The 19502-nt window shown below is 54.3% G+C and overlaps 1 protein-coding gene and 1 long non-coding RNA gene across 8 annotated transcripts in view; one reads left to right on the top strand and one right to left on the bottom strand.

Annotated features, from left to right (window-relative positions):
- SLC6A9 (solute carrier family 6 member 9) overlaps window positions 1-12207 on the bottom strand; it is a 35294-nt gene extending 23087 nt beyond the window's left edge. For 3 of the 6 annotated variants that reach the window (XM_040627391.1, XM_040627393.1, XM_040627394.1), the window contains exons 1-2: window positions 7571-7739; window positions 1937-2054 (exon numbers count right to left, since the gene is read on the bottom strand). In XM_040627391.1, the coding sequence (XP_040483325.1) occupies window positions 1937-1966 (30 nt within the window). In that variant the 5' untranslated portion in view covers window positions 1967-2054; window positions 7571-7739. Of the gene's footprint in view, window positions 1-1936; window positions 2055-7570; window positions 7741-11605 lie in introns of those variants that run through there. The other 3 variants (XM_040627392.1, XM_040627396.1, XM_040627395.1) reach the window with 2 other exon arrangements.
- LOC103670798 lies at window positions 7945-19280 on the top strand. 2 transcript variants are annotated; one of them, XR_570673.2, is made up of 4 exons: window positions 7945-8225; window positions 9442-9548; window positions 17250-17404; window positions 19126-19280. It is a non-coding gene; the product is annotated as an uncharacterized LOC103670798 (long non-coding RNA). The 2 variants fall into 2 exon arrangements; XR_005834180.1 differs by lacking the exon at window positions 9442-9548.
- Window positions 19281-19502: the final 222 nt, after the last annotated feature.

Genomic DNA, 19502 nt, shown 5'->3' with positions numbered 1-19502 from the left:
AAGGAGTGTCCTTAGCTATTTGCCTTTAGGGGAGCACAGGCGCCTAAAAGAGCGCTGGCTCAGCTCCCTAGGTTAGCCAGGAGGGGTGGTGCTCCTCGAGCCTGTGTCCTACAGACAAGCCCTGAACAGAGATGGCTTCAGTTTCCAAACTGCGGCCCGAGAACAGAGTAGCCCAAGGTCATCAGCAGAACTGAGAAAGAGGCAGGAATAGAATCTCTAGCAACCACTGTGGTGGGAGGGGGTGGGCGGGTGGAGCCCAGGGGACAGATGTTATGGGCCTCAAACCAGCAGTGGCGGGCAGAAGCCAAAGGGCAGAGGGCATCCGAGCCCTGGCTATCTTTAGGCACATCCTGGGGCTGGGAACGGGCGTCCCAAGGCAGCACTCCCTTCCACAGACAGGCTGGCCCTGCAGAGCCCAAAGTCCGGGAGGCTCAGCTCGGGCAGGGATTCTGGGATGCCGTGATTCGCGCTCCCTATGTGGCCCACACGGCTCCCACGTCTCCACTGCTTGGCTGCACCGGTCCTTTCAGGGTCACTCCTGAGAAGGAAGAGCAGCCCGGGAATACTCGGAGGGTTTCTTAGGTTTCACGGGGCTCAGAATCTCCATGCAGCATGGGGCAGAGCTGCACCCCACTTCCTACGGACCACAGGCCCGTGGCAATTCCCAGACTTCTCTGGGAAAGGGAGGCCATTTTTGGCCCTGTAACAGCATCACCTCCAGCAAGCGTGCAGGTCACGAGACTTCATCTCCGCCCATTTATGAGCACCCAGAGTTTAGGCTGGCCCCAGAATACTTTGAGAAGCTCGGCTCATTCAGATGTGTTCCAACCAGGCAGGAGCCAGGCCAGAGCAGGCCTGAGGGGCTGAATGCTAGACGTTCAGAACGGGGCAGGATAGAGAGAGGGTCCTTACCCTGGAGCAAAACCACCTATTTCCTCTCCCAAACCATTCATCTGGACCAAGCACTCTGAGCCCCAGAAATCTCTGGTGAGAGACAGGGCCTCTTTAGGGGTGGGGGAGCTCCACAGAGACCCTAGGCCAATCGATCCTTAACAGAATGAGAAAAGCAATGAGAGAGGTGCCAAGGGCAGTGCTGTGCTCTGTCACTGGCTTCCTCCCCTGACAGCTGTCCCGTCTAGCTTGTCCCCGAGGCAAGATCCCAAGAGAAGAAATACACCACTGCTCTTGGGATGGGATCTGACATCTTTTTCCTGGTTCCTGCTTCCAGGACCAACCTGCTCTACCCATCAATGAGTCTTCCTCCTTCAAGCCCTGACCAGGCCCGGCTCTTGCCTGCTGCTTCTCATGGGGCCTCACTAGCACTTCTCCTGTGCTCTGCGGCAGCGGGCAAAGGAAGGGCCATGGCTGGGGGCAGGAGGAGAGGGGAGTTTCCTAAGCCCTCAGAAGAGGATTCAAAATGAAACGTTCTTTGTTACTTTTCAGCGTGAGAAGGAACGAGGGAAGGAAAGAAAAACCAGACGGGGTCTGAAGGCCCCTTGATTAGCACATATGGAATGCTCCCTGCGGTGGGCAGAGCACGGGGTGGGGGTGGGGTGCCAGGGTGCCAACCGTGGGATGGTCCTGGGTGTCCTCCTGTCCCTCCAGCAGGACAAGTTGCAGCCTCTCCAGAGCACCTCTTGTGATGGGGATGGGGAGTGTGCTCTTGACTCCTGACGGGCGCCGTGGGCTCTGTGGCAGAATCGACCCCACTGTGGGCTCAGAGCCGCAACACCATCGAACCTGTCGGGTAAGGGGCCGCCTGCTTGGGGCCTGGGACAGCCCTACGACTTAGGAGTCTTGTCAGTGCCAGCCAGACTCAGGGCCCCAAGAAGCCTCCTAGACCCTCCCGTTATGACAAGCAGCTGGCACAAGGCCTCAGAGGGGGCGGCGCTCACGATTCCCCCCTTCCTCCCCGCAGTCTGGTTCCTGTACTCACCAGCATCCCTTTGGCACCTTTCCCTACCATGGCAGCAGCAGGCTGGGGGGGCCCTGGAGTCCTGGACCACACTCACAGGCTTTGCTTCCAGCACCTTTCAGACCACAGACCTCAAGAGCTGTGGAGAGAGCAGAGAGCGGGGTGGGAACCTGGCCTGGGAAGGTGAGGACAGGCCAGGTGTGGCCGTCAGGGCTCTCCAGGACAGGTAGTGCAGGGCCCGGGCCACCAGCTGGCAGGCCCTCACCCCCTCCCAGGCTGGCCCACCCTCTGCCAGGCCCTTTCCCATCTGGTCCTTTTTGGATGACTCTCGATGGGCTCCTTCCTAGCCCTTCTTCCAACCCTTCCCCTGGATCCCTTGGTCTCCAGGCTTCCCGTCCCAATGGGCAAAGGTCTATTTTTGACTCTCCAGATGCCCAATTCTATAAAAGATTAAAAAATGAACACAAGACTGGGACAGGGTCCAATTCCTTCATCGTCCGTGTGGATGGCTTCAACCTTTCTCCTGAAGGGGAGTCAGCTCGGATCAGCACGAGCTCCCCAAGCTCACTCCAGCTGGGCAGCCAGGACAGTCCTTCCTCATCCTGGTGCCACTCAGCTTGGGCTCCAGGACAGCCAGGCATGCTGTTATGTCACTGACCTGAACCAGAAGCTCTGCGAACACCAAACATGCCGTGCGCGGGATGCCCTCCCTGCCCTGGCTCAGGCCCTCCCCTGCCTGCGACAGCTTCCCTTCCGCTCACCAGTAAAATTCTGCAAATCCTTTAGGACCATGCTGAAATGTCACCTCTTCCCTGTAGCCTTTCCTGGCACTCTCCTCAACCAGAGTGAACAAACTGCTTCCTCCTTTCTTTTTTTAGCAGGTTTCTACTGGTGTCCTTATCAACTCATACTAGACTTATTTTTTTTTTTCTGTCCATCAGCCACGAGTCTGTGCATTCCCTGAGGGTTGGGTCCATGTTTCATTTACCTTCGGTGCCTGCCCCTCGCCCAGGGTGCGCTAGCCCGATGTCTTGCTCGAATTGAATTGAAGGGCAATGGGTGAGACTGGAATGATGGTCCGGGCAAGCCAGAGACCTTGCGGGAAGCATCTGAGATGCAATGTGGGCACGACGCGCTGCAGGAGGCGGCAGACAAATGGAAGGAGTGGCCACATGGCCCTGCTGGTGCATATAGACAGGTTTCATGCCAGACACGGATGGAATAGGGGGTATGGCCCTGCTGGTGCACATAGACAGGTTTCATGCCAGACACGGATGGAATAGGGGGTCATTTTTGATGGGCCTCAGGAGAGGATTCAACCCTCAGGGAGCTTTGAGGAATTCTGTTGTGGGAGGAAAACCTGGGTCAGGTGGACAATGATGTTCAATCTCCATAGGGCCTAGTCCTAGGAGGGACTGGGCTCAGCTTCTGGGGCCTTCTTTACCCTCCCAGGGAGCAGACTCGACTCCAAAGACTGTTCTGTGCCATTCTGCCCTACCCATAGCCACCTATCAAGGGCCACCTCTCTCCTACAGGCCCAGGAAGGTTTTAGAAGGCCAGAAGAGACGAGGAAGAAGCTCCTTGCCTGTGAAAATCAGCCCTTGGCTTCTTTAGGACTTGGCGCTGGCCACTTGGGGTCCTGCACAGACTTGTCTCCAGGGTGGGGGCAGGGGCAGGTGCAGATGTGACCTGTAACCATTTCCCTTTTGTCAGTCACCCAGGTTGGCCTCTCCGCCTCTCAAAGGGTTCTCCTAAAGAGGTCCCTGTGCATGGCTTGGGTCTTCTGGGGGCAGTCAGGAGAAAAGGGGGTTTGTGCTCCCTTAGAAGGATTATACCTTGTCCTCCCCACTCACTGCACCCTCCTTAAGCTGTAAACTCTGTATCTGACTTCCCCAAAGCTGACCCTCTTCAGCCAGCAAACGGTAACCGCAGATGGCATTACAAAGAGCCACTGCTTGGGCTGGTAATTATTATGACCCCTGGTTAGGTAAGTAAACTGAGGGCACTCTGCCCAGGAACTTAGGCTCCAGGGTGTTCTCACTCAGGTTATCCCCGAGCACTGACTGCAAACACAGTCCTTGTGCTCAGACTGTTTACAGACTGGTGACCAAAAGAGGGCTTGGTGGTGGCCTCCAGGAGAATGAGTTGGGCAGAAAGCTTTGCTTCTTCTCCTGCTTCTGCCATTTCTGTTCAATGGCCCTGTCCACCCATTCAAGAAGTACCACGTATGGACCGCCACTGGCAAGCAGTCAGTTCAGCATGTGGTGAAGAGCTTGGGCTCTGGGGCCTGGTAGGCCTGGGCTAGAATTCTGGTTCTGCCACTCACTACATATGTGACTTTGAGCAAGTCACTTAACTTCTCCAAGCTTCAGTTTTCTCAATCTGGAAGATGGAGCTAGCAATACTTCCTTTGTAAGTTCTGAAGTTTCTGCTTCATTTTGGACTCTACTGCAAATCCTCCCCTCCAGTTCATTAATCTTCCCAAAGCCCTAAAGCCCTGATTCCCCCTCATCGTTCTCCACAGCCAACAGGATATGGCCTAGATTATTTAGCATGCATTTAAGGCTGGCCACAATTCAATTCATTTCTTCCACAAATATTTATTTCAGGCTTGCTCTGGGCCAGACCTGTATTGGGTAGGAAGAACTCATCGGTCTCTGCCCTCCCGCATCCTACAGGCTAGGGGGAAAGAGGGAAACTCGTGACTCAAACGCAGACAAAGACTAAAAGAGAAAGATCCTTCTATAAGAGTCAAGAGCAGGCGGACCTGGCCTTGTCTGAGAGTCACAGGGGCCTTTCCTGAGGAAGCGATGCTATAGGGTCAGAGAGACTTACTTAGGCAAAGCAGCAATAGTGAGGAAGGGAACAGGAAGAGAGACGCAAGCAAATGAAATAGTATGTGCAAAGACCCTGAGGCCGGGCTCAGATCGCCAGGCAGAAAGTGGCCAAAGATGAGGGTGGACAGATAAGCAGGGTCAGGGCCTTTGGGGCCTGGATTTCGGTTTTTATCCTGAGGGCAATGGTCTCGATCAAAGGCTTTACGACAGAGTTGCACCCGGCAGGAGCAACTGGTGGAATGTGCATTTTGAAAACATCACCCTAGACACAGTGTGGAGAAAGGACTCGAGGGAGGGGTTGGGGAAGAGAAGTCAGGAAGAGGCCAGGCCAGGGATGAGGGGGTGTGGATCAGGAAGGTGGCCATAGGGTGGGGAGAGGTGCACAGATCTGAGAAAAATATAGAAGGTGACAAATATAGAAGGTAGGACTTGGTGATGAATTGCATAGGAGGTGAGGGACAAGCGGGGAGCTCTGGTTTCTGCAGGTCCAACAGGAAGAAGCTAGTGCCAGGCCCAGGGGACAGGAGTGCCAGGGTGCTGCCAGGTTCAGAGTGGGGAGAGGGCGAGCTGGGTGTGATCTGCCTGTGAGCCACTCAAGGGTGGATGGTGAGAGGGCAGTCACAGGACCCAGCTACCTTTATCGGCTCATTGCTCTGTCCTTCCTTCTCCCCAAATGGGGCTGTCAGTCAATTGTAAGGGTCCATCTGAGCCAAGCCCCAGAGCCCTCTCTGGGAATGGAAAGGTGTCAGGTTCTTTCCCTGTATTCAAGGACCTCACAGTTTAGGAGACAGAGAGAGGAGGAAGCATAAACTCTATTCACTGTGACGAGGGAGTGGAGGGGCTGTGGGAGCAGCGGACGGCTTCTAGTTTTGCCTGGAGCCCAGGCTGGCTACCAGCAGCCACCTGTGGCCATGTGGGACTACTCAGCATTCCCAGAGGTCCTTGCCTCCCATGTTTGTGCAGGCGGTTCCCTCTTCTGTGAGCATCCTTGTCCGCATTACCATCCTACCCAGCTTCAAAACCTGTTCCAATGGCATTCTCTTCAAGAGGCCTTCCTTCCTCCTCCAGTTGCAGTCACCTTTTCACTGTACCCCCAAAGCGTGTACATCTGATTAACACGCTCGTCACATGTAGTGTTGCGGCATGGTTACTTGTGTCCAGATCTGGCTCCCCACGAACTGGAGAGACCTTCCTGGGCAAATGTGTGATTCTTCCGTGTCCCCAGGGCTGGGCACTGAGCGGGCACCGCCGCAGTCGCAGTGTAGGCCGAGTAAGGGGGCGTTTTCTCTGCGGTCCCTGGAAACACTTGGGCATGCTCAGTGCCGCCCATTAGTCCCTTCTTAGAACCAGTTCCCTCACCCAACTATTCTCCAATCTTCCGATGCTCCCTCACTTTGGACTTCTCAGGTCCTTCTTTCCTTTCCCATCCCTCTCCCCACTCTCAACCCCAGCCTTTATCTTCTAGCAACCGCAGCATCAAGCTGGTCTCAGCAAAGAAAGAGACCCAGGCTTTGTGCTGGAGCTGTCAGGAGCCGGGGACGCGGCTCCTTTAAGAGTGACCAGCGAGGGGGCGTGGCCTGCGGAAAGCAGGCCCGAAAGGGGGCGCGGCTCCTTTAAGAAGCAGCCGGCGGACTGCGAGGAGGCCCCGGGCCGGCAGGCAGGGGCGCGGTCGCTTTTCGACCTGCGGCACCGCCCGTAGCACCCCGGTTCCTCGAAGCGGGGTGCGCCCGCTTTAATCGGGGTGCGAGATGTTGGGGGGCGGTGTTACATCAGCCGCCACGTGTGGGCCTCTCAGCTGGTGTGGAGGCGGCGGCCCCGCCCCCGGCCCCAGCGGTGGAAAAGTACCGGGGCGCCGAGGTGCCCGCCCCCTTGCCCCGCCCCCAGGGCCGGCTCCGGCCCCTCCCGGCCCTTCTGGCGAGACCCCCTCCCGTCCCGCCCCGGCCCCGCCGCCTTCTACCGCCCCGCGGTGGCTGCGGGGTGCGGGGCGCCGGCTGCGGGTGGGCGCCCCGGCTGCCAGGCCCCTGCCCTCACCTGTGGCCGCCCGGGCCCGCCCCACACGCACCCGGAATGAAGGTTGGGGTAGGGAGGGCGCGGATTTTCCCTGGAGTAGCAGCCCCGAAATAACTCCACGGCGGTAGTCCCTTCCCAAAGCCGTGGCCGAGAGCCGCGGACAAAGATCCCGAGGGCGTCGGGACCCCCTGGCGCGGCTTCCCGGGACCCGCGGGCGCGCGGGAACCCAAACCCGGTCGGTGGGTGGGCGGGCAGATAGGGAGGCAGGCCGGCTGGAGGGGCCCGATAGGCAGCCAGGCCTGCCAGCGGTGCGAAGAGATGGAGCGGGAGCCCGCACGCGGGGCGCAGACCCGGCCCGCCGGTTCCCGGCCGCTGCAGGCCCCCGGCGCGCAGACCCACTGGCGCCCCAGACGGACCGTGACACGCTCTGGTTCCGGCGCTACCCGCACAGCTCCGCGCCCGCCGCCCCCGACCGAGCCGGCGTCGGCACGCAGCACCCCCCCTTCGGGAGCGCGCCCCCCCTCCCGTTCTCGCCTGCTTTAGCTCCTTGGTGACAGCGGTGACACCCAGACGCGCGCACCTACCCCGATCTTTGCGGCGAGACAGACATCCTCGTGCGTGCACCCACACTCTTACCCACAGATGCCCGCATGCAAGCGCGATCACACACACACACACACACACACACACACACTCACTCACTCACGCCCGCTTGTCCTGGGGCTTAGCCCCGCGGGGCCAAACCCAGACCGACGGCAGGACAGACAGAGGCGCGGGCCGCAGCGCTCCCTTCCCCAAGCCCCCTTACCATGCTGCAGCCCCCGGCCCAGGCGTGCTGGGTCCGCACCGCGGTGCGCCCAGGTGGCTTTCTTAAAGGGAAGGTTGCATCAGCCTCCCGAGGCTCAGTGCCGCCGCGAGTCCGCCCGCCCCGCCGCGCCGCTTGCGGCTCCTCTAGAGCTTGTTGTGTTTTGGTTTCGGGGAGGCGGGGGCCAAGAGTTTGGTGAAAGTTTGGAGAGTGGAGAAGGCTTGGGAGACCTAGCCAAGTCCCTCCCCTCCCTGAACAGCTCCCCTGGCCGCTCTCCCCCTCACCCCTCCCCCATTTCATCCCCACCCCACTGGCCGACTTCTCAGGCTCCTCCTCCCAGGGAATAAAATTACAAGTCTCTCCAGCTTTCAGATGATGGATCCCCAGGAACCCCTGGGAGTGGGCTCCACAAAGGAGTCCCCTTCCTCGCCCTTGCCTTGCTGTCCCCCAGCTGGGGCCCTTGGAGGAAGCAGATGTCGTTGCCCACTTCGGACTAGGCTGGTATGAAGCCAGAAGACCTGGAGCACTTTGGGGGGCTGGGGCTGGAGCTGGCCTTCCAGGCCCCTGGTCTTCTGCGCCTGCGTTGCCCCCAGGGAGAAGTCAGAGCAAATTCCATTCCCTTTGGAGCCGTGCCTCTGGGGACTGTGGGCACAGCTGGGTAAGACCCGGGTCCTAATCCTCGGAACTGGAGGTCTAGGGGTAATCCTTCCTCCAGGGACACTTCTTGGACCACAAGTTTGGTCAGCCCTACTCTGCTGCTTGTGTTCTGGGGCTGCAGACACCAATCTGGGCCCCTTATTCCCTCCCTGTGGAGACAGACCTGGGTTCCAATACTAGATAAAGGAGACTTTGCCAAAAGGTGTTTGCTGAGCCACAGTTTCCTCTCCTGTGAAATGGAGAGGATGAGCGGAGATAATGCTTTATAATGTATATAAAACGCATTGCTCCAGGCTGCCTCCCTGGGCAGCAGTGCCTGGCAGGGGGTGGAAAGTTGCTTCCCTAGCGAGAGCCACCAGTTAGTACTGAATGTCAGAGAAACAGGCATTGCCCCAGCCTGGGGGGGGGGGGGGGGGGTGGTTCTGGGTTGTTGACTCCATAGGTAGAGCTTGAGGTCATGAAGTTGGCTGGTGGAGAAGGTGGCAAGTATGGGTAATGATGTTACCTTCTACAGGGAGGGCGGAGCAGAAGAGTCAGCGATCCGTGTTGGCTTTGTCACCTAGGGGCTTCTGCTTGCAGGGGCCCAGTCTGGAGAGGTAGTACCCTCTCTGGACCCTGAGTCTGTTCCTCACTGTTCTCTGGTCAGGAAACTGGTTTTATTTGTTCCCCGGGGACAGTCAGCCTCCGAGAAGCTGATGCATACACACCAAAGTCACACAAGTGAGATTCCACTTTATTAATTTACGATCCGAGGCACTGAGCAAGATAATAGGTATCAGGCACAGACATTTCCTGCCCACAGGAGCGCTCTCAGGCCATCCAGTCTATTTCACAAACTCTCCCCAGGGCTGTAGGCTCAGACCTTACAAGCTATTTACACTGGAGACCTGATTAGATCTGGAAAGACACTTTATCTCATCACCAGATGATTTGCATTTTTACTTTGTTCCCAAACCTAGCAGGTACGGCATGTTTGGGAGTTCTGGTCCCCTGTGAACGATCGCTGGTGTTTTGTGTGTGCGCGCGCGAGCGCGCCTGTGCCCAGAGAAGTCGACTGGGCCTGTGTCCGCTCACGCTGTGCATTTGTGTAGGCGGCTCTGGGTTTGTGGAGGAGGGATTGTGCACTGCAGCGGCTCTGTAGAGTGGGGTGTGTCTGTGCCCCCAACTCCGGGGACTGGGCGTCTCTAATCCAAGCCCTCCTTGACTCTCCTGCCTAGGACATACATTCTGGTTCTGGTCTCCCCCACCCCCCTCGCCTGAAGCTTGTCAGAAAGGGCCACCATCCCGGGAAGGCAGAATGGAGGCTCTTGGAAGAGGCCCCCAGGTAGGGAGTGGGGACAAGGAAGGGTGTGAGAGGGCGTTTCAATGACCTCCTTCCCTCTTGAAGCAGTAGATGGAAGGGGCACAGGAAGAGGGCCCCAAGCATATCAGTGAAGCTTCTGATGATTATTATGGCCCAAGGAAACTGAGACTTCCTACCTCACACCAAGGCACCCAGATGAAGGGAGGCCTGTTCAGGACACTCGGAGCCAGACGCCCAAGAGGCCCTCAGGCTTGGGGCTGGGGGCAGGGGAGGGTGAGGTACTCAGGGCTCAGCTCTCCCAGGCTTTATCGGGAGGATAGTTTGGCATTAATCCGGGGGAAGGACGCAGTTATCACTTTAGTCCATGAGTTGGGGGGAAAAGATTTTCCCTGGGGTGTTTGGTGGGGAAGTTGGAGATTTGCCCATGAGAGTTTTGCTAGACAGAGAGGACATAACTCAAAATACATCTGTGTACATACAGAGAGACTCATGGGTGTGTGCGTCTTACCCACCTTGATCCAGAAAAGGCTTTAGGCAGCCATACAGTAAGTCAAATCCTGAGGAGAAACTTGAGAAAGATTTTGGCTCCATGAGACAGGGACGAGAGCGGCTGGTTTTTTTGTTTTTTTTTTTCCCTAACTAAAATGAGGCCCCAAGGGAGGCAGGTCTGGGCCGAGCCCAGGTCAGAACTGGAATGGCCTTCGTCCCTGGCTGTGAGCTCCTGGCCCTGGGCAGCTGGCCCACATAGTGGGAAGGGCATGGCTAGCCTGGACCACTGTTAGGAGAGTAGGGGGATCAGGCCTAGGACAGACAGGAGGACAGATAGGGTCCGAAGACCTGCTGACCTGCTTCTTCCTGGGGCCGGGCAGCAAGAGGGCAGGCAGCCTGCGGCGGGGCCCCACCCACTGTGGGCTAAGGTGTGTCTCCCAAGCCTCCAGTTACAGTGCTATTTCCTGGGAGGGCTGCACCCAGCGTCAGATCCCCCAGCGCTGGCTGGCTTCCTCCTTTGTTGTCTTCAGCCTGCAGGATCAAGGCCTCTGTTGGGACACACACAGTTGGCTTAGGTGAACGTCTGTGGCAATAGGGATAAGGCCAGACTTGGGCCACTTCTGGAGGGCACTGAAGGAGCTGGTGGCATGCGAAACTTGGTGGAGGGGTGCAGAGGGGCCCTGCTGAGATGTTGGGGGAGGGTGGACATTGTTTTGAGTTGCAGCCTGTCCTGACCATTGGTCTCCACCTCCTTGGAATCCCAGCCTCAAGAACAGAGCAGGATTATTGGGAGTGGCCCGCCTGGGCTCGGCTCTCAGATTCTTTCTCCCTTGAACTTGGAGCTCAGTGGTCAGTGCCTGGCACCTTCCCTGCCCTGCCCCAATGCAAGGGAGCAGGTTAAATTGGTTCCCGATCCAGGACGTGTCTGTGGGGTTCCATGTGTCCCTCAGACCATTCTGTTGTGCTGTCTCTGGCCCTGGTCCAAGGGGGCAGCAAGAGCCAATCATGGGGCTCAGAGTAGGGTGCCAGGTTGGATCTTAGCAGCTCCAGGTGAAATTAGGGCTATAGACCGGAAACATTGGCTTTCGCCCTGTCTGTGGGGTTACCCTCAATGTCCAGAGCATGCAAAACCCAGATTCTGAAACACCGTAGAGCTCCCCAAATCCAGAATTCCCAATGCCAAGGGTGCTGGAGCTCCTGACACTGTAGAGAACCCAAAACCCAGAGTTCTCAATACCCAGAGCTTCAGGGACCAACACCCAGGGGACCTCGTGGCCAGGTACCCAACACCCAGAGCACCCAACATTCCTAATACCCAGCTTTGAGTGCCAGTGTCCCAGCCCACTGGAGAACAACCTGGAGGGGATGAAGGAGTGTCCCTGCACGCCCAGGGCCTTCAGGGACCGGTATAATCTGGAGAGTGGCCAATCTTGGGGCTGTGGGTGGTGTGGAAACAGCAGTAATGCTTCCTAAACTCCCCCATCTGGGGTCTGGCGAGGTCAAGAGGGGTTGCAGAAGGGATGGCTTTCCCCCAGACCCATCCCCACCCCAGTCACACGTCCTGTATAATCAAACGTCCGTGTACTCACCACATAGGAGTGTCCATCTGCGATGTGCTGGGAATTCACTACTCTCTAGGAATACAGCCACGAGAGGAGAGGGGTCCCTGCTCTCCCATACGGGAGATATGACAGTGTGCCCGTGCCAGAGCGTTGGTGTGGCTCACCATGTCGCCATCTGTGGCCCACCTGTGGCTGAGGGCATGGCTGTGAGATGGAACGGGTGTTGGCATGTGATGGTGTTGGTGAGAGGCTGTGAACATAAACTTGCTGACACAAGCAAGCTGACACATGTGACTGTCAGAGCAGGTCCGGCTATGTCCATCGGTCAGACCATCCTTAGAGTCCCTCCCTGCCTTGCCGCTTTCCAAGGGAAGTGATGCAAGGCCTCTATTGGCCAGGATCAGGCCTCCCTGTGGGGAGCAGGGGGCGGGCTCAGAGCTAGAGGCTGATACCCAGAGCCACCCCGCAGGGGCCTAGAGATTCCTCCCACTGCTCCTGCCCCTGCCGGACCCAGAGCCTCTTTGGATTGAGAAGACAGGAAGAGGGGTGGCTATAAGTGAAGCAGCCAATACCAAAAATAGCCAGCCACCCTGGGGAGGATGCTGGGACAGCACCCTCTCCTCCCAGTCCAGCCCAACCCACCCTGCTGACCTGGAGCCTGGCTAGGATTCCTGTCTGACTCCACTTCCCCAATTCCCATCTCAGTGGCCCCTTTAGACTCGAAGGAGGGACGGAGTAATGATGTCACCGCAAATGATGACATCACAGGGAGCTATGACATTGCAGGGAGGGACACCAGGCTCTGGGTGTGGGTGGAATGGGGCTGGTTGGGTGGGGTTCCATCTGCTGGCAGCTCCCCAAACTCCCAGCAGCTGGGGATGGCAGGACTGGATAAAGCTGTGTTCAGGGGCGCTGCCTTATCTGTCTCCCCCACATGCCTGATAAGCCTCTTACCAGAGTGGGTGCAGGGAGCAGGCAGGGAGCAGGCTGGAAGAAGGGAAAGGGTCAGCTGGGTCTGGCTGAGCTCCAGGGCAGACAGCAGGGGTCAGGGCGTCCTAGCAGAGCCCCAGGAGGCGGAGGGAAGGGGTCCCTGGGAGGGCGATGCAGAGCAGTGGTTAGGAACAGGACTCTGAAGCCAGGATGCCTGCATTCATACCCCAGCTCTTGCACTTAATACGTGGGTAAGCTGGGCCCTTGGTTTCTGCAATATTCCTCAACAAGAATACTATTAGTAGTGACCATCAGACATAGTATTGTGAGGATCAATTATGTGTGCAGTAGGCACAGAAGGGGGCCTGGGGTATAGTTAGTACTCATCCTCCTTCCTAGGGGAGATCGTGGTCCTCACCCAGAGGTGCCCATCTTACCCAGCAGCACATTCTGGGGGCCTGAGCCACGCTGGGGCCTGGGGTTTTCGGGGGCTGTACAGCCCCATGCACATCCCCGTACGCACCCCTACACCTGCCCAGTCTGCACCTGCCTCAGGAATCCTTCCCAGGAATCCCAGCCTCTCTGGCCTGGTTTCTTCCTGCACCCCCTATGGACACCTTGGAGTCCTGGTGCCCTCTGGTGACAAAAGCCATACATGGCAGTCACAGCTGGATCCCCGGGCACGGCTGGCCAGACAAGGTGCTGTCACTTGTCTGGTTATTCTGTGTCGTCCTCACATCAAGTTTACAAGGGAGGAATTACCTCCATTCTCTAGAATCAAGGTTCAGGAAGGTTAAATAATTTGCCCAAGGTCACAGAACCAGTAAATGGTGGAACTTGAACTTGAACCCACGTGGGCCTGTCTCCCAAACCTACGCCCTCTCTCACCTTGTGAACAATATGCACGCACAGTTGCATGGCAACCCAGTAGGTGCTTTTTGTGCCGTCCTGATAGTTTGGGTGTAACTATGACTGGGTGTATGGCCATTGAAATTCTCCAACTGTGAATATAAAATGTGAATTGGTTTCGAGAACAATAAGGTTGGGTGTTTGACTACTGGGACCTTTTGTGTGGCTCTGATGTGGCTGATTGCATTGTGTGAGTATAAACTGTGGTCGGGCTTGTCATTGACGTGTGAAATTAGCCATGGCAAAACGTGTGGCTCGTCTGCCCGGGCGCGCGCGTGCGTGCGTGCGTGGTGCAGGCAGGCATGTGTGGTTATTGAGACTGTGGGGGAAGGTGACAGAGGGCCCTGAGTTCCCAGCACCATTTGCCTTTGCCGTCCCAGGACTGTGTCTGCTCACCATGACACACATGATGAATGACTTCACATGCCTGGTGCACTCCCAAGGGCCAACCCGCTTCTTACTCCTCTCCCCGCCCCTTTTTGGAGGAAGTAAAGCAAACAGTACCACAAATGGAATTGACTTTCATTTTTTCCATGGGATATTTGAGAGAGCGTTTTACAAACCTTTGAATGATATCTCAAAAAAGAAAAAGTCACTGAAAAAGAAAAGTAAATACAGCTACTCTAATTCTTTAATTCGAATTTAAGCACCGATTCTCAAGGTGTTGTTTGAAGATCTCTGGGGGTCTCCAAGACCCTTAGAGGGGATCCGCAAGACAAAAACGATTTTTATAATAATACCAAATTATCATTTGCCATTTTCACTTCGTTGATATTCACGTTAGTGATGCAAGGGAGCAGAGGGCAGTTCTAACTCGGGCCCGAGGAGGAGTCAGGGCGCGGCTCCCAGCTGTACCCGCAAGCTTTGTACTTTGTCTGCCACTATGCGTGCACAGAAAAGAAAAAGCGGAAAAGGGATAAAGGGACAAAAGGGCCGGTTTAACTTAAAAATGTCTTGATGAAGCAATAAAATTATTAATTTTTTTAAACATTCAACCCTTACATGTCTTTTCAGTATTTTTGTGACCTATGGGAAGTTTACATAAAGCATGTCTTCTGCATACTGACGTATGAGAGTGATCTTGGGGAAAAACACTTGTGCGGTTGACTTACGGGCTGAAATTCACTTTTCTCACGGTTTTACTTAAAAGAACAAATGACAAAGAGTAGTTATTCAGGCTTGGGTATTTGGCATTCGCTTTCTCCAAAGTGAACGAAGCGAGCCTGTTCTTCAAGGGAAGCAACTTCTCAGTGCTTGTCACCATTGATAAAATTGGAGCTTTCAAGTGAAAAATTAGAATTTGGCAAATATCTATCTGCTACCGGGAGTTTGAAATCTTTTCAATTTTGATGAGGTTGGTTATGACATCACTGAATGTGTGTGATTTTTTGTTTGCTCTGTTTGTATTGTATAATGAAATGTGTCAGTGTTTGGACGATCTGCATAACTCAGCGAACCAATATCTTCTAAATGACCGGCACGTGATGTTAAAAATCACGCGTGGATTAAAAAATGCATGCATTCAAGGTGCAGGACAGACCAATGGGTTTTCATGTAACAGAATATGAAAAGCTCATTAATGGAGTTTCAGATCCCACACTGCAACTAACCTTTAAGAAACGACACCTGTCAGGGCGCCTGGGTGGCACAGTGGTTAAGCGTCTGCCTTCGGCTCAGGGCGTGATCCCGGCGTTATGGGATCGAGCCCCACATCAGGCTCCTCTGCTATGAGCCTGCTTCTTCCTCTCCCACTCCCCCTGCTTGTGTTCCCTCTCTCGCTGGCTGTCTCTATCTCTGTCAAATAAATAAATAAAATCTTAAAAAAAAAAAAAAAAAGAAACGACACCTGTCGAGTTTTGGTGTAGTATGAAAGAAGAATACCCACAATGGATAAGGCTATTCAAACACTTCTCCCTTTTCCAACTACATACATTGTGAGGCTGAATTTCCTTCACATATTTCAGCCAAACCACCATATGGCGACCGATTGAACACAGAAGCGGGTAGAAAAGAGATTTACAGAAACGTAAAACGTCACTATTCTCATTAAAGTTTTTGTTTTGGGAAATACATAGCTATTTTTCATAGACATTTTTTTCTATCAACATGTAATACATTGATATTATTATTTTAAATTAATATGTATTTTAAATGTCTTCCAGTTTTAACTTTGAATACAGTGACTATCCATAGATAAAACCCACTTAAATAAAACTTTTTGGGTCCTCAGTTATTTTTAAAAGTACAAAGGCATCCTGAGATCAAAAAGTTTGAGAACCACTGAATTGAAGTTCTATTTTTATTTTTTTATAAAGATTTATTTATTTATTTATTTGAGAGAGAGAGAGGGAGCGCATGAGCAGGGAGAGGGGTAGAGGGGTACAGGGAGAAAAAGAGAATCCCAAGCAGACTCCCCCACTGAGCACGGAGCCTGACTGGACCCAAATCTGACCTGAGCCCAAATCATGAGTCAGATGCTTTAACCGACAGAGCCACCCAGGCGCCCCCGGAGTTTCATTTTGAAAACAAAAAAGACAACAAAATTGTGTTATAAACATTAAAATCGCTAAGAGACTAGACCGTGTTTGTTCCCACCACTAGAAGAGACGTTAATTATGTGACCCGATAGAGGTGTTTGCTAACGCTACAATGGCAATCACACTGAAATATAAATATATCAAATCAATATGTTGTTTGCCTTCAACTTACACTATGTTATATGTCAATTATGTTTCCGTTTTTAAAAGAGAGCCTCTTTCTGGCCTGAGACCTGTATGATCAGCGTACTGTGAGAGATGAGCTCACCCTATTGCCTACATCACAAAGCGTGGAAGCTGCAGACTTCCAGTATGTTCCCGGGGGGCTGGCAGCATTCGCTCTCCCGCGGGGAGCGTGCACCTTCTCCCCACTCAGCCTGGTCTTTCTTACTGAGGAAAAATCCATCCTCACGAGCTACTGCCCTCAGGACTGATAACATCGGCTCCGCCCCGCTCTGCGTGATCACTGCAGCTCTTGCTTCACACCGTCTCTTCCGTTTCTAAGTGCCCTTTTTTTTACACTATTATTTATTGAGTACATTCTGTGTTAAGAACTTTACATTCACTTTACCATTTAGTCCTCACAATGACTCCACAAGCCAGTTCCTATTCTTCCCATTTTATAGATAAGAAAACTCAACCTCAGAAAGGTTAGGAGACACCTCTAAGAATGTAACAGAATTTAAGTCCTTTTTTTTTTTTTTTAAAGAAACAGGAATATTTTACAACTCATTTTATTTTTTTTCATCACCAGGGCACTCGCAAATCCCCATTCCCTAATTCACCCATCCCCCACCCCCTTCCCTTCTGGTCACCACCAGTTTGTTCTCTGGAGTTAAGAGTCTGTTTCTTGGTTTGTCTCCCCCACCCCCTTGCTTGTTTGTTTTGTTTCCTAAATTCCACATATGAGTGAGGTTATATGGTATTTGTCTTTCTCTGACTATTTCACTTAATATGATACCCTGAAGGTCCATCCATGGTGTCGCAAATGATAAGATTTCATTCCTTTTTATGGAGGAATAATATTCCATTGTATAGAAATACCACAAAAGGCCCTTTTAATTTATACATTCAAGAAGTTATTCATCTGAAGTTTAGGACTTTCACAGATTATTTTTTTGTAACAAGTTACCACTGAAGGGAGGCACGAGTATAGATTCTCCCCTGAGCCCCACCGGAGCCCTCACATTTGGGTCTTTGTCCCTGAGCCCCCGCTGAAGTCCCCTGTCATATTTAGGGCATGTTTACCCCAAGCCTGAATTCTTGCACCCATGTCTTGCCTGGATTTTTTCCAGAACCTTTATGCTGAGCCTTCACACCCTCTCTTTTCCGCTGGAACCTCTCTGAGCCCTTACCCCGGGGCAACATGCTTGAGCTCCTCACCCCGGCCTCCACACCTGAGCCAGCCGGTCAGGCCTCCCAACAGAACCCTGCGCCTGACGACCTGCAGGTGGGTTTGGCCTCTGAGTAGCCCATCTCAGGGAGCAGCAGAGGAAGCAGAGGCTGAAGGGTGGGGAAGGGGCCTGAGCTGAGAGAGCAGGAATGGAGACAAACCTGGGCACTCAGCCCCCAGCCATGGTCAGGAACGTTCCCAGAGAGCACTGACCTCTCACCCCAACCCGCTGCAGTTCGAGGATCTGCTGCCTCCACTGTCCCCACTTCAAGGACTGGCAGCCGCCTCTGGAGCAACTGGGGTATCACCATGGCAACCAGGCCAGGCTAGTGTGTGGGTGGGTGGGGCTGCTTTAAAGACTTTTATTGCCCAAAAGCCTAGGCCTGATTCTTTCATTTCGGTAATCCTCAGGGGCCCTGTGGGTGAAGGGCCCAGAATAGGAAGAGCCATCTGCTCCCCACCATGTCTCTCAACTCAGAAAGATGTTTCTCTGAACTCAGCCAGATCCTGCCTGAGACAATCTAGGGGGAAACTAAAGCTCTCTGTCCAGCCCCCCCACCCCAACACTGTAGATGCTGGTGGATCTCGCCCCCTCCTGGCACTCTGGTAGCAGAGATAGAGGGGAGGCTGGAGGGTCTGACCTCTTGCCTCTGCCTCCCTGGCTGTGATTTCTCAGGGGTGAGATCTTGTCCATTGAGTACCCGGCGGGAGGCCCAGAGGAGTGACTGTGGGGGTGGGGGTGCTCAGGGCTAGGTGACCTAGACAGAGGTCTTGTGTGGGCGATTAGCTGTCGCGTTGGGTCTAAGCTCCTTACCCTCCGAATCTAGCCTCCCCACCCCCAGGTCTAATCCTGAGGTGGGGGAAGGGCCTTCGTGGGTCCCTGGTGACCCATTTAGCATAACCAGCCATGGCCCTCTTGGCAGGGTAGAGCCTCTCTTGGACTCTGGGAGCGTCTCTGCCTCTTCCTGCCTTGTGTTTCTGGGCATCTGTGTTTCTGGCTCCTTGTCTCTGCCTCCGTGCGTATTTTGTGCCTTGTCTCTGTGAAGAGCTCTGTGGCCCTGACCCTGTGAAACTCTGATTGGAGACAGAGGGCAGGGACACCACTAGGTAACTGGTTACACAGAACTCAGTGACAGGACTGGTGACAGGAAGTTTTGGGGACACAAGCTGGTAGGTGACCTGGGGTTTTAGACAACACGGGGTCTAGGTGGCAATGGGTTGTGGGTGACCCAGGGTGTGAGGGAAGTTGGGTTGTTTGTATCTGACACTTGCGTTGGGTCACCCTGAGTTGTGGCTAACACAGGATCTGGGTGACTCAGTGGTAGCAATTCAAGAATCTGGGAGGCCGTAGGAGTGGCAGCAGTGGTTCTCAAGGGGGGGCAATCTGTCCGTGTCTGGAGACAGTTTGGGTTGTCACAACCAGGAGAAAGGTGTGCTAAGCATCTAGTGAGAGGAGGCCAGGGATGCTCGACATCCCACAAGGCACAGGACAGGCCCCCACAACAAAGAACTATTGCGCCCACATGCAGAGCGTCCACTCTGAAGCCAGCTGCCCAGGCTGAAATCCCAGCTCTCGCACTCTGCGGCCTGGGGCAAGCTTCCTCATATCTAGCATGGAGCGGGCTTCTGAGGTTATTGGGATTACTGAGCCCGTACCTGGAAAGTGTTCATCACAGTGCCCGGCACTCAGTTCACCTTGTTCACTGAGTTCTGCCCAGACAGAGCAAGAGTAGCTCTAGATTCAGGGACTCAGACGTTCTCTCCTTTTCTCGTTACAGCTTCTCCTTCAGTCGGGATTCTTCCATGGCAGGAAACCACACAGCCGACAGCAGCTGAGGTCTTACATCACACGGGCTTAGTGGTATGGGAGGAACAGAGATAACCTTTTCCCTGCTTCTGTATGGCTAAATCCCAAAGAACGGCTCTGATTGGCTTAGCTCGGGTCATGTGACCGCCCATGTTTTGCTGGGCGCCATATAAACACATTAACTCTGGTCATCTTCACACGACCAATGTGGTCGAGTAGGTAGGCACTCTTACCTTCTTCTTTCAACAGTTAAGGAAACTAATGCACAGAGGTTAAGTAACTTGCCCAAGTCCACATGGCTAGTAAATAGCAAACGTAGGATTTGATCGGAGGCAATCTGTCTTAAAA

Source organism: Ursus maritimus, unplaced genomic scaffold (assembly GCF_017311325.1).
Source record: "Ursus maritimus isolate PB19 unplaced genomic scaffold, ASM1731132v1 scaffold_12, whole genome shotgun sequence".
Lineage (NCBI taxonomy): Eukaryota > Metazoa > Chordata > Mammalia > Carnivora > Ursidae > Ursus > Ursus maritimus.
The sequence above is the reverse complement of the archived record's forward strand: the minus strand, read 5'-3'. Positions and strand labels throughout refer to the sequence as shown.